General features: G+C 46.4%; 3 protein-coding genes across 3 annotated transcripts in view; 1 reads left to right on the top strand and 2 right to left on the bottom strand.

The window, feature by feature from the left end:
- Positions 1 to 4,545: 4,545 nt before the first annotated feature.
- On the top strand, positions 4,546 to 5,599 carry ETH_00030995 (uncharacterized protein; the record flags this gene model as incomplete). Its single annotated transcript, XM_013372887.1, has 2 exons — positions 4,546 to 4,995; positions 5,234 to 5,599. The coding sequence occupies 2 exons, from the start codon at positions 4,546 to 4,548 to the stop codon at positions 5,597 to 5,599; spliced, it is 816 nt and encodes a 271-aa protein (XP_013228341.1).
- Positions 5,600 to 7,095: 1,496 nt separating this feature from the next.
- ETH_00031000 (uncharacterized protein) lies at positions 7,096 to 8,737 on the bottom strand (the record flags this gene model as incomplete). The annotated part of the gene is made up of 3 exons (XM_013372888.1): positions 7,096 to 7,245; positions 7,562 to 7,696; positions 8,492 to 8,737. The coding sequence occupies 3 exons, from the start codon at positions 8,735 to 8,737 to the stop codon at positions 7,096 to 7,098; spliced, it is 531 nt and encodes a 176-aa protein (XP_013228342.1).
- A 1,455-nt stretch (positions 8,738 to 10,192) lies between these two features.
- Positions 10,193 to 11,879, bottom strand: part of ETH_00031005 (beta-tubulin cofactor d, putative) — a gene marked incomplete at both ends in the record, with an annotated part of 5,160 nt that continues 3,473 nt past the window's right edge. The window contains 3 exons of the mRNA XM_013372889.1: positions 10,193 to 10,505; positions 10,725 to 10,749; positions 10,897 to 11,722. Coding sequence (XP_013228343.1) covers positions 10,193 to 10,505; positions 10,725 to 10,749; positions 10,897 to 11,722 — 1,164 coding nt within the window. The remainder of the gene's footprint in view (positions 10,506 to 10,724; positions 10,750 to 10,896; positions 11,723 to 11,879) is intronic.

Below are 11,879 nucleotides of genomic sequence, written 5' to 3' on the forward strand. Positions count from 1 at the left end.
GACTTTTTCGGATTTTCAGAGTTTAATTCTTCATTTGGAGTTCTAATTCTTTTATTTTCGAATTCTCCTCTTTTTTCTGCTCATTTTGATCTCTTTTGCTGCCAAAGTTCTTTCCTTTTTCCCGCTGCTGCCCCAGGTGTACAGACACCCCAGCCCCACACACAACTCAGGTGTACAGACACCTCCCTTCTTTCAAAACCAAACTAATCTTCTTTTTTCCTTTTCGCCATCGGCTGTTGCTGCTGCTGCTGCTGCTCTTGTTGCTGCTGCTGTTGCTGCTGCTGCTGTTGCTGCTGCTGTTCTTGCTGCTGCTGTGTTGCTGCTGTTGCTGCTGCTGCTGCTGGGAGTCTTCCTGCTGCGGCGGCTGCTCCTGGTGCTGCTGCGAACGTTCCGTTGTTGCTGTTGCTGCTGCTGATGTTGCTGCTGCTGCTGCTGCTGAGGGTTTATTAATCTTTCAGGGCTTTTTATTTATCACCTTATCAGTTTGAGCAGCGGGAGCAGCCACTGCTGCTGTTGCTGCTGTTGCTGTTGGTGCTGCTGCTGTTGCTGTTGTTGCTGCCGCGTTGTGCAACTTTGCTTCCTAGCGAGTCAACCGATACGCGGCAACGTTGCACAAGGGTTTAGGGTTTAGGGTTTAAGGTTCAGGGTTTGCTAACTCTGCAGCGTAGGCTGTGGCACAACTGCAAACCCTAGACCGAAGGGGTCACGGCAAAACCCTCCATTCTATTTTGTTAGGAGGGAAAACCCTAAACCTTAGTCCTAAACCCTAAACCCTCGAGCAGAATCCTAAACCCTAGTTCTAAACCCTAAACCCTAACTCAAAACCCTGCGGCCTTTTTAAACCCTTTTCCTTAACTGGCAGAGCAAGACACGGAGTGAGAGCTGTAGACGATCTCATAGCTTTTCATTTATTTATTTATTTATTTATTTATTATTTTTATTTATTTATGTTTATTTATTTATCTATTTATTTATTTATTTAATTGCAGCAACTTGTTTGCCAACGTGCATGCAGTGGGGCCCCCGCTGGGGGTTGTTGAACTGAAGCTGAGAGAGTGAAATGGTTTAAATGGACTATTTTGATGAAATTAAATTCAATTTAATTAAATTAAATTAATTTCAATTAAATTAAATCGAAATAATCATTTTATTCCCTCAGTCGGCGAAAACGCAGCAGCAACTTCTGCTGCTGCGCTGCAGCGGGGCCCTCGGGGAGCAGGGGCCTCTGGCAGCAAGTAAGTTTCTTTTCTTTTTAACTCAAATAAAGATAATTATTTATTATTTGATTTATTTTTATTTAAATCAGATCTGCTGCTCCCTCCCTCCTGTTTGCTGCAGCCCTCCCGCGCAGACAGCGGCGTTGCAGCAGCAGCAGCAGCAGCAGCATCGACAGCAGCAGCAGCAGCAGCAGCAGCAGCAGCACCATGCCTCCAGCAGCGGCAGCAGCGCCGGCAGCAGCAGCGGCGCCGGCAGCAGCAGCTGCTCCTGCAGCACCCGCTTCCGCCGCAGCCGACGCAGCAGCAGCACCCGCTGCAGCAGCAGCAGCAGATGCAGCAGCAGCAGCAGCAGCAGCAGCAAAACCACCGCCCCCAGGCTTCGGACTGGGGCAGCTGACCCGCCACAACATCGAAGCTCTAAAGACTTTAAATGAAGCAGCAATTCCAATTCCCTACAGCGCAGACTATTACAACTACGTGGCAGAACACCCCGCCTTCTGCAGGCTCGGTAGGGTTTAGGGTTTAGGGTTTAGGGTTTGGGGTTTGGGGTTTGGGGTTTGGGGTTTAGGGTTTGGCATGTGCCGCTCACAGTGTAGGGCTTAAGGTCTAGGGCTTAGGGTGTAGGGTTTAGGGTCCAGGGTTGTGGGCTTGGGGCGCACGATCTAGGGCTCAGGGTTTAGGGTTTAGGGTTTAGGGTTTAGGGTTTAGGGTTTAGGGTTTAGGGTTTGCGTGCAGCGTATCTGGGGGATGTGATGGTGGGGGGAATAACTTGCAGAGTTGAATCTGATGAAGAAGGAAATAAACAATTATACATCATGACTTTGGCAGTTCTCAAACCCTACCGCCGCCTGGGAATTGGTGAGCTAGGGTTTAGGGTTTAGGGTTTAGGGTTTGGGGTTTAGGGTTTGGGGTTTGGGGGGATGCTTGGGAGGGTTTAGGGTTCGGGGTTTAGGGTTTAGGGTTTAGGGTTGAGGGTTGCGGGTTTGCGGGGGTGCTTAGGGTTTAGGGTTTAGGGTTTGGCGGGGCATGCGTGGGAGAGTTCAGGGTTTAGGGTTTAGGGTTTAGGGTTTTTCGCGACCAATTTAAATGAATTTAAATTCTTTTAGTTAATACAAATAAATAAATAAAATAAAATAAGGGGGAAAAACAAAATAAAATAAAATAATAATAAATAAAATGAAATAAGAATAAAAAATGAAACACTTTTTAGTTCCTTTAAAATCTCACCGTATCCCTTCAAAAGATAATTCATTTTTAACAGATACATCTAATTAATTTAATGTACTTTAATTAAATTAATTCAATTAATTCATTTAAATTAATTAGATTAATTAGATTAAATTAATTAAATTAATTAAATTAATTAAATTAATTAAATTGTTTTGTTTTCAGCCACTCAGCTGTTGGGTTACATTTTAGAAGAAGCCTCTCGAAGAGAAGATTTAAAAAAATGCGTTTTGCATGTTTTGAAGAGTGACGAGGGGGCATTAGGGTTTTACGAGGGTTTAGGGTTTAGGGTTTCGGGGTTTATTGAAAACTTCTACCAAGAACTAAACCCTTCTGCTGCTCTTTGCATGCACTGTTCTCTCCCCTGGACCCTCACAAACAAACTCGCCTTCCAAACCCCCGAATTCGACGCCACCAAACACAACTTGCAAACCCTAAACCCTAAACCCTCGCAGCAGGCCCTCAGGGTTTAGGGTTTAGGGTTTCGTTGTTCGCCCCGAGCCCCTTTCTTCTGCAAACTTGAAGTCCATTTAATTTAAATATATTTACTTTATTTAATTTAAATTTATTTATTTTTTCAATTAATAAATTCGTTTTAATTCGAACTCGAAAGTGCTGCTGCAGCAGATACACCTCAGCAAGACCTCCCAGTGTCAGCAGAAGACAATTATCTGAACTGCACAAAATGAATTTCCGACTTATTAATTTGGCATTTTAGATTTAAAATAGATTTTCAAATCTTTTAGAACTCAGTATTCCATTCTCTAGCCGCAGGAGACCCTTTGAAAAGGTACTTTTCAAGTTTATTTGCGAAATTAGGAGGCGAGAAGGAAGGGAGTGTTTCTCGCGCAGCCGCTGGGGGAAAATCGCGCAAAAAATGCCATTTAGAACTCTTTTTTTAATTACTTTCTGAATTTAATGTTTGTTTTGAAAATAAAAACGAATTAAACGGCGAATTCGGGCGCGAGACACCAAAGAACGCAGCGCGAGGTGTCTGTGCAGCACAGCGCGCGCGTTCAGGGTGGCTGTAGTGGTTTTGCGGGTTTTTCGATTTAATTTTCGCCAAATGTTTCCACTTTTGGTTTGTTTGCATTTTCGAGTCGAATTAATTTCCCTTTAGCGTTTAATTTTGGTTTTTAAACGGCTGAATTCTTCGATTTGCTCCTGGCGCAGCCCAGTCGCAGCCGCGGTCGAGTGGAACGAACAACCGAGTCTGCTGCTGCTGCTGCATGCAACAGCCGTTCTTCTCTTTCCAAAATCCCCGAGAAGGTTTGTTTTGAAGTATTTAATTTATTTATTTTGTTTTCAATCATTTAACTGAACTTTACTCGAAAGATCGTTCAGCTTTCCCGGCGGCGCGGCGCTCGATTCGCCGCACTCTTTTCGGGTGTATGTGGTGGCGGTTTCGAAAGGAGGCTTTTTGAAATGAAGAGTTTTCTTTTATTTGAATTCATTTAAATCAATTCGACAAATTACACCTCCACACTAACTGAAAAGACTTCTTTCGCGCCATTCCCGCTGGATCAGCAGCAGCAGCAGCAGCAGCAACAGCAGCAGCAGCAGCAGCGGCGACAGCGGCAGCAACAGCAGCAGCATGCACGCGGCAGCGACAACAGCAGTAGCAGCAGCCGCGATAACAGCAACGGCGGCAATAACAGTGGCAGCAGCAGCTTCTGCTGCTGCGACACCTATAACTGCAGCAGCAGAAGCAGCAACAGCAGCAACAACAACAGCAACAGCAGCAGCAACAACAGCAGCAGCTCGCGAGCAGTTTTTGTGTGGCCAAAGGCAGCTGCAGAAGCAAAGAACCATTAAGATATACATTTAATTCAATTAATTTTTAATTTCAAAGAATAAAAATTAAAATTAAAATAAAATAAAATAAAATAAATGATTTCTTCTTTTGCCAGTGGTGCTGTAGATACACTGTAGCGCCGCTGGAGCCCCAAATCAATTTCTCCACAGAGCCTTTTCTGAATTTTAGTTCATTTACAATTATTTATTATTTACTTATTTATTATTTATTTATATTTAACATTTTCAATTATTTATTTATTTATTTGTTCATTTATTTGTTTATTCTTATTTTCTGAAATTCAACATGAGCTGCGGCGCTGTGGCAGCATTGGCAGTTTTGCGTTTAAGTGACAAAGTGCTGCTGCACTTTCACTTCAATGAGCTCTTTGAGCTGCAGCAGCAGCAGCTGCTGCTGCTGCAGCAGCAGCAGCTGCAGCAGCTGCAGCAGCAGAAGCAGCAGAAGCACCAGCAGCAGAAGCAGAAGCAGCAGCAACAGCAGCAGCGCCGGCAACAACAACTGCAGCAGCAGCTGCAGGAGCAGCGGCAGCAGCAGCAGCAGCAGCAGATGCTGCTGCTGCTGCTGCAGGCAGCAGCAAGGGGGACGAATCTAAGTGCAGCAGCAGCAAAAAGATACAAAGTGATTAAAAGTCCTTTTTCTGTTTTTATTCAAAAAGACAAATCTCAAAAGTTTGCTTTTGCTGCTGCTGTAGACTTGGACAAGTGTTCACAAGCTTCAGCTTTCCAAACCCTAGAAGTAAACCCTAAACCCTAAACCCTCGGTGTCAAACCCCCGGGCCGGCCCTCTCACGCGGCCCCACAGTAAGCCCTAAACCCTAAACCCTTATGTCTGGGGCCGCAAACGGTGTCTTCCAACGATTGCGCTGTAAACCCTAAACCCTAAACCCTTTTCATTTCAATCCCTTGGGCGTAAACCCTAAATAAGGGTTTTGTAGGAAATAAGTAAAATGATGGATGTGTTTTTGTCTCCTCAGGATTATGAAAAAAGGATGGAGGAAATACTTGGAGGGGAGCTGCAGCACGAGCCCATAGAAAGGGTTTTAGCTGCTGCTGCTGCTGCTGCAGCAAGCGTTTGCGGCAGCCCAGGAGCAGCAGCAGCAGCAGCAGCAGCAAAGCCGCGCAGAGCCGGCGAAGTTAAAATACCTGTTAATGCACCAGCAGCAGCAGCAGACGCTGCAGCAGCAGCAAAAGACGCTGCAGCAGCAGCAGCAGCAGACGCTGCAGCAGCAAGAAAACAACGCGCAGCAGCAGCAGTCTTTTCTTTTGTTTTGGGATTTTCAATTGCTGCTTATGCAGTTTACTCTTTAGTCAAATCCTTTCTTTACTGCTGCAGCAGCTAAGTGCATTATATTCACTTTATTTTTAGATCCATAATTATAATTATAATTGTAGCTAGCTGGCTAGCTACCTGGATAGCTAGCTAGCTGGCTAGCTAGCTAGCTGGCTAGCTAGCCAGCTAGCTAGCTGGCTAGCTAGCTAGGTAGCTAGCTAACTGGACAGCTAGCCAGGTGGCTAGCCAGGTGGCTAGCTAGCTGGATGGCCAGCGAGCTAGCTACTTAGCTAGCTAGCTACATGGCTGGCTAGCTAGCCATTTGCTTCCCCGCTTAGCTAGCTAGCTAGCTAGGCAGGCGGCCAGCTAGCTTGCCGGCTAGCTAGCGGGCAAGCTGCCTCCTTGGCCAGCTAGCTAGCTAAATAGGAAGCTAACTAACAGGTTAGGTAACTGTTTGTCTGGCTAGCTAGCTGGCTAGCTAAGTAGCTAGCTAGCTACTAAGTAGCTAGCTTAGTAGCTATCTGGCCAGCCAAGTAGCTAGCTACTTAGCTGGCTAGCTAGATAAGCAGCTAGCTAGCTAGCCACTTAGCTAGCTAGCTAGATAAGCAGCTAGCTACCTGGCTAGCTAAGTAGCTAGCTAGCTAGCTAACTGCAGCTAGCTAGCTAGCTAGCCAGCTAGCTGCCAAGCTAGCTAGCTGCAGGTAGCTGGCGTTTGAACTCCATTTAATTCCCTTTTAACTGGATTTAATTGCAACTAATTGCACTAAATTGCATTAAATTAAATTTAATTGCATATAATTGCATTTAATTGCATTTAATTGGTTTTCACTTTTTTGAATTTAAAGAAAAGTCGAAAATAAAAGTCGAAAGTGTCTTCGAGCCAAAACGCATGCAGCCCCAACTTGAAATCCAGCGGGCCAAAACTGGTGGCGTCTTTTGCATGCAACAAACAAACAAATAAACAAATTAAATAATTAAACTAATTAAATTTAATTGATTTAATTAGTTTAATTAATTTATTTATTTATTTATTTATTTATTTTTTATTTATTTAAAGAAAGTCCAAATCCCTCTTTGTTCGCCCGCCCCATAAATATCGGCTGCTCCATTTGCTTCCCGGAGAAGGCGCAGCAGCTTTTGGGGACAGCAGCAACACAACTGAGTTCTTTGTATTCGTAAACGAAGTCAAACTTGTTGAAACGCAGCAGCTGCAGCAGCAGCAGCAGCAGCAGCACACGCAGCAGCAGCAGCAGCAGCAGCTCCAGAACGAACGCTGCAGCCTCCAAAATGATTGCAGCAGCACCGAAAACGGAGCCAGCAGCAGCTAAAACAACTGCAGCAGCAGCAGCAGCAGCAGCAAAAACAACTGCAGCAGCAGCGGCGAAAGGAACTGCAGCAGCAGCAGCAGCAAAGGCAAAGGAAACTGCAGCAGCCACAAAAGGATGTGCGGCTGCAACATAAGCAACAACAGCAGCAGAAGCGCAACAGCAGCAGCAGCAGCAGAAGCGTTGCAGCAGCGGCAGCAGATGCGCAACAGCAGCAGCAGCAGCAGCAGCAATGAAGGAATTATTTAAATACCTCTTGGCCCTTGAGCCCCACAATGGCCACATCTTTTAATTCAACTTCTTCCGCTGCTGGCAGCAAAGTAAAAGTCCCTTTATAGTCTCTAATTAGTTTGAAAAATAAACACAAACCCGCCAAGAAGTTGCTCTTGGCCTGCAGACAAACCACAAATTAGGGTTTAGGGTTTGGCAGCCAGCCCCTAGGGTTTACGCCACTAGGGTTCAGGGGTTAGCGCCCACCCGGGGGGAGAGTTTGAAATTTAGGGTTTAGGGTTTAGGGTTTGATGACTAGGGTTTTGGTGCGCGACAGCTGCGGGGGAAAAAGGGTTTAGGGTTTAGGGTTTAGGGTTAAGGGTTTGCAAATTAGGGTTTCGCGTTTGGGCGGGCAACTGGGAGTCAGGGGCGCGCGGTGGCGGCTGGGGGCTGCGTGGCGGCAAACCCTAAAACAGGGTTTAGGGTTTAGGGTTTACGTCTTTGTTTTTTTCAGCCTCCAAAATGACTTTTTCTCTTTTCGAATATTTATAAGGAGGCACTTTTGTGCTAGGGTTTAGAATTGCTGCTGCTGCTGCAACAAAAGAAGGACTCCACACTGCAGCCCAGCGAGCCTGAAGCAAATAAGAACAAATATATAAATAATGAATAAATAAATAAATAAATAAATAAATAAATAAATAATATTTAATTAATTACTTTGGATTTGAAAAAATTATTCCAAAGGACTCTCAAACGCGGAAACGCGCTGTCGTATTTGAGGGTTTATAAATGCATTTTTATTTAATTTTATTTAATTAATTTGATCTAATTTAATTAATTTAATTTAATTAATTTAATTAATTTAATTTAATTAAATCAGTTTTAACTAAATTCAAATAAAAATTCAAAAGAAATAAACTAATAAAGGCAGTCCCGCGGGCACTGGAACGTTGCTGCAGTCGCTAAGGTTTAGGGTTTAGGGTTTAGGGTTTAGGGCTTAGGGTTTATGGTTTAGGGTTTAGGGCTAAGCGGTGGGGTCAGGAACTCTGGGGCATATTCGCCCATTCTAGAGAAGATTCAGCGCTTAAGGTTTAGGGTTTAGGGTTTAGAGTCTAGGGTTTAGGGTTTATGGTTTAGGGTTTAAGATGAAAGAACTACATTTTATGGATTTGGGTCTAATGTTGAGGGTTTAGCGGCACACCAAGCTAGGGAGAAACGTGGAGGGCCTTAGGGCTCTCGGTTTAGGGTTTACGGTTAGGGTTTAGGGTTTAGGGTTTAGGGTTTAGGGTTTATGGTTTGGTATTGAGGGTGCTTGGTTGAAGGCGTAGGGTTTAGGGTTTCGGGTTCCGGGTTCTGCGGGCCCAGCTATTAGGTCCAGGGTCTAGAGTTCAGGGTTTAGGGTTTAGGGTTTAGGGTTTAGGGTTTACTTTTTCTTGATCGTAGACTAAGTAGCAGCCAGCTTGGTCTTGAGCCACAGTTGCGCTTTTTCTTCTCTTAGAAGGGTCTGGCAAGTTTTGGGGGATTTCTACAGCTAGTTCTTGCTGCTGCTGCTGCTCCTGCTGCTGCTCTTGCTGCTGCTGGGTCTTTTCCTGCTGCTGCTGCGGCTCATCCTGCTGCTGCGGCTCGTGCTGCTGCTGCTGCTGCTGCGGGTCTTCAGACACCACAGACTCCATCTTGCTGCCGGTGGGAGCGAAAGGAAGCAAATGGGGAGTTAAATGGTACTTTTAATTGAAAGTAAGGTCCAAAAAACAATAAAATCGTTTAAATTTAGTGAAAAATGACTTTTAATTCGACAAGAAGTTGATCTTCTGGCGCTTCTGTCGAAAGTGCTGCAGCCGCACCACTGGTCTGTCCGTACACCCCAAGGGGCTGCAAACCCTCAATTCTATTCTTTCCTTTTGCATTTAAAATGTTTTAAATCATATTTTAATGTTTTTAAATCATAAAAGCTTTTTTAATTTAAATTTGCCGCCTTTTAAACCCCGAAAGCGGCGAAACGCCGCGTTAAGCGCTAGCTGCCTCGCGGCCAAAACCCTCGATTGCTTCACACGCACAAAATTAGGGTTTAGGGTTTAGGGTTTAGGGTTTGCAGCTCTGCAAAAGGGACTGCAGCCCTTTTTGAAATTCACTCAGTAGTGCAAAGCCGATTTCAAACCCTATTCCGCAAACCCTAAACCCTACACAGCAATGCAGCAGCAAGCACACAGCTGCGTCTGCCCCAAAGACAAACCCTAAACCCTAAACCCTAAACCCTAAAACCTAGCAGCGCCATGGCTTGCTGCATTTGCTTTTGTTATTCATGCCCCAGCTTGTCCTCTCGAATTCGATGCAGGGAGTTTAGCAGCTCCTGCTTTCTGGGGAACTTCTGAAACGAGGGTTTAGGGTTTAGGGTTTAGGGTTTAGGAGCCTCCGGCAAAGGGAAGCGAACAGCCTTTTTAGGGTTTAGGGTTTAGGGTTTCGGAGGTTGGCAAGATTGCAAACACTCCAAAGCAACAAGAACTAGGGTTTACAACACCCTTGAGGGTTCCTCAGGATCTAAACCCTAAACCCTAAGCCTTAAGCCTTAACTCTGAAGCCTAAACCCTAAACCCTAAACCCTAAACCCTAGTCTCGCAACAGTATTCTCCCGGGAAATATCAATCCTTTTTCAAGATCTTTCACTGAATTGTAGTGCAGCAGCAGCAGCAGCAGCAGCTGCTGCTGCTGCTGCTGCGGCTGCTGCTATTGCTGCTGTTGCTGTTGCTGCGACTGTCACTGTTGCAGCTGCCGTTGCTGCTGCTGCTGCTGCTGCTGCTGTGGGTAATGGTAAAAAGCATATGAGAAGCATAAATGGGAAATAAAGAAGTGAACAAATAAATAAATCAATGAAAGTAAATAAATGAAAATAAACAAGTAAATAAAAAAGCAAATAAACAACAGATAGAAATCCCGTAAATAAACGCCATTTGTGTCTTGCTGCTGCTGCTGCTGCTGCTGCGGCTGCTGCTGCTGCTGCTGCTGCTGCAGCAAACAAAGGCGCCAGGAGCTGCTAATTAATTGTCCTTTCAAAAAGGACAATTAAATAAATTAAATTCAAAATTAATTAATTAAATTGTTTTTTAAATTGAAAACAATTTAATTAATTTGATTCAAAAAGAGGGAAGTCCCGCTTCGCTCCATTCGGCCTCGAGACGCAGCAGCAGCACCAGCTGCATGCACGGGTGCTGCTGCTGCTGCTGCTGCTGTTGCTGCTGCTGCTGCTGGTTCCACTGCGGCAGCTGCACCCATGGAGTGGTGATCAGCAGCTCTACAGCTGCATCAATTTGCTGCTGCTGCAGCTTGAACGCCGAATACTGCTGCTGCCGCTGCTGCTGCTGCTGCTGCTGCGGGCAATCCGTTGGCGGCAGCAGCAGCAAGAATGAATACAGCTGCTCGGCAGCAAGAGCCCTCAACTTTGGATAACTGAACAGCAACAGCAACAGCAGCAGCAGCAGCAGCGTTAGCAGCAACAGCAACAGCAGCAGCAGCAGCGTTAGCAGCAACAGCAACAGCAGCAAGAGCAGCAGCAGCCACTGCTGTAGCAGCAGCAATGTACAGAAACAAGCTAACCGCGCAGCAGTTCAGCAGTGCGTCTTGGACCCTAGAAGCTAAACCCTAAACCCTAAACCCTAAACCCTAAACCCTACTGCTAACAAACCCTCAGGCTCTGCACTGTGCAGCAGCAATCTAGAGTGCATGCAGGCAAATGACAAACAGAATTTATTGTTTTATTATCTATTTATTTATTATTTATTTTGATCCAATTTAATTTAATTTAATTATTTAGTTTAATTTATTTTTAATTTTATCTCACTATCTTCAGCAGAGAAGAAGCCGTTTTGCAGCAGCAGCGAACATGCCATTGTGGCAGCTTCGCTCAGTTTGCGGCGGTAGTCTGCGGCTGCTGCTGCTGCTGCTGGCGCTGCTGCTGCTGCTGTTGCTGCTGCTGCTGGCGCTGCTGTTGCTGCTGCTGCTGGCGCTGCTGCTGCTGCTGCTGCTGCAGTAACGCCGCAGGCGTTTATAAGCACATCAGTGATGGCAGTTCCAACCTCAGCAACTACTCGCTGCTGCTGCTGCTGCTGCTGCTGTAGCTGCTGCTGCTGCGAGTTCTCGCTGCAGCAAACTTCGCTGCGCGCCCGCAGCGCAGCTGCAACGAGACCCTCGTATGTAGCAGCATCATCTTTTACCACGTCAAACACAACCTTTTTCTGCTGCTGCTGCTGCTGCTGCTGCTGCATGCGGTCTGCAAGCATTAGAGCTGTGAGGGCCCCGCCGTGCGCGCTTGCTGCTGTGCTGCCAAGAGAGGCCCCCAGGCCCAGTGCAACACCTGCTGCAGCAGCAGCAGCAAATTGCTGCAGCAGCAGCAGCGGCGTGAGGTGTCTGTACACCTCAAACGCGTCGCAAAACAGCAGCAGCCGCAGAGCTGTTGCTGCTTTGTGAGTTCTTTGAAGTGCTGCTGCTCCTCCCTCCTCAAAAGGACGATACAAGGCCTCATTGCTGCTGCTGCTGCTGCTGCTTGTTTGCGGCAGCTGCTGCTGAATAGGGGGCAGCGAGGAGAGCTGCTGCCTTGCGAAGGGCTCCTCGGGCTGCATCTCCTGCTGCTGCTGCTGCTGCCGCAGCAGCAGCAAACCAAAGGCGTGCTGCAGCAGCGGCAGCGCGGCGGGCGCAAACGGCCACAGCAAGCACCTGCTGCTGCTGCTGCTGCTGCTGCTGTGGCTGCTGCTGCTGCTGCAGGCCGGGCAGCAGCAGCTGGGCTCGCGCTGGTTTGCAGCAGCAGCAGCAGCAGCAGCAACAGCA

This window comes from Eimeria tenella, genomic scaffold (assembly GCF_000499545.2).
Source record: "Eimeria tenella Houghton genomic scaffold, Eth_scaff11, whole genome shotgun sequence".
Lineage (NCBI taxonomy): Eukaryota > Apicomplexa > Conoidasida > Eucoccidiorida > Eimeriidae > Eimeria > Eimeria tenella.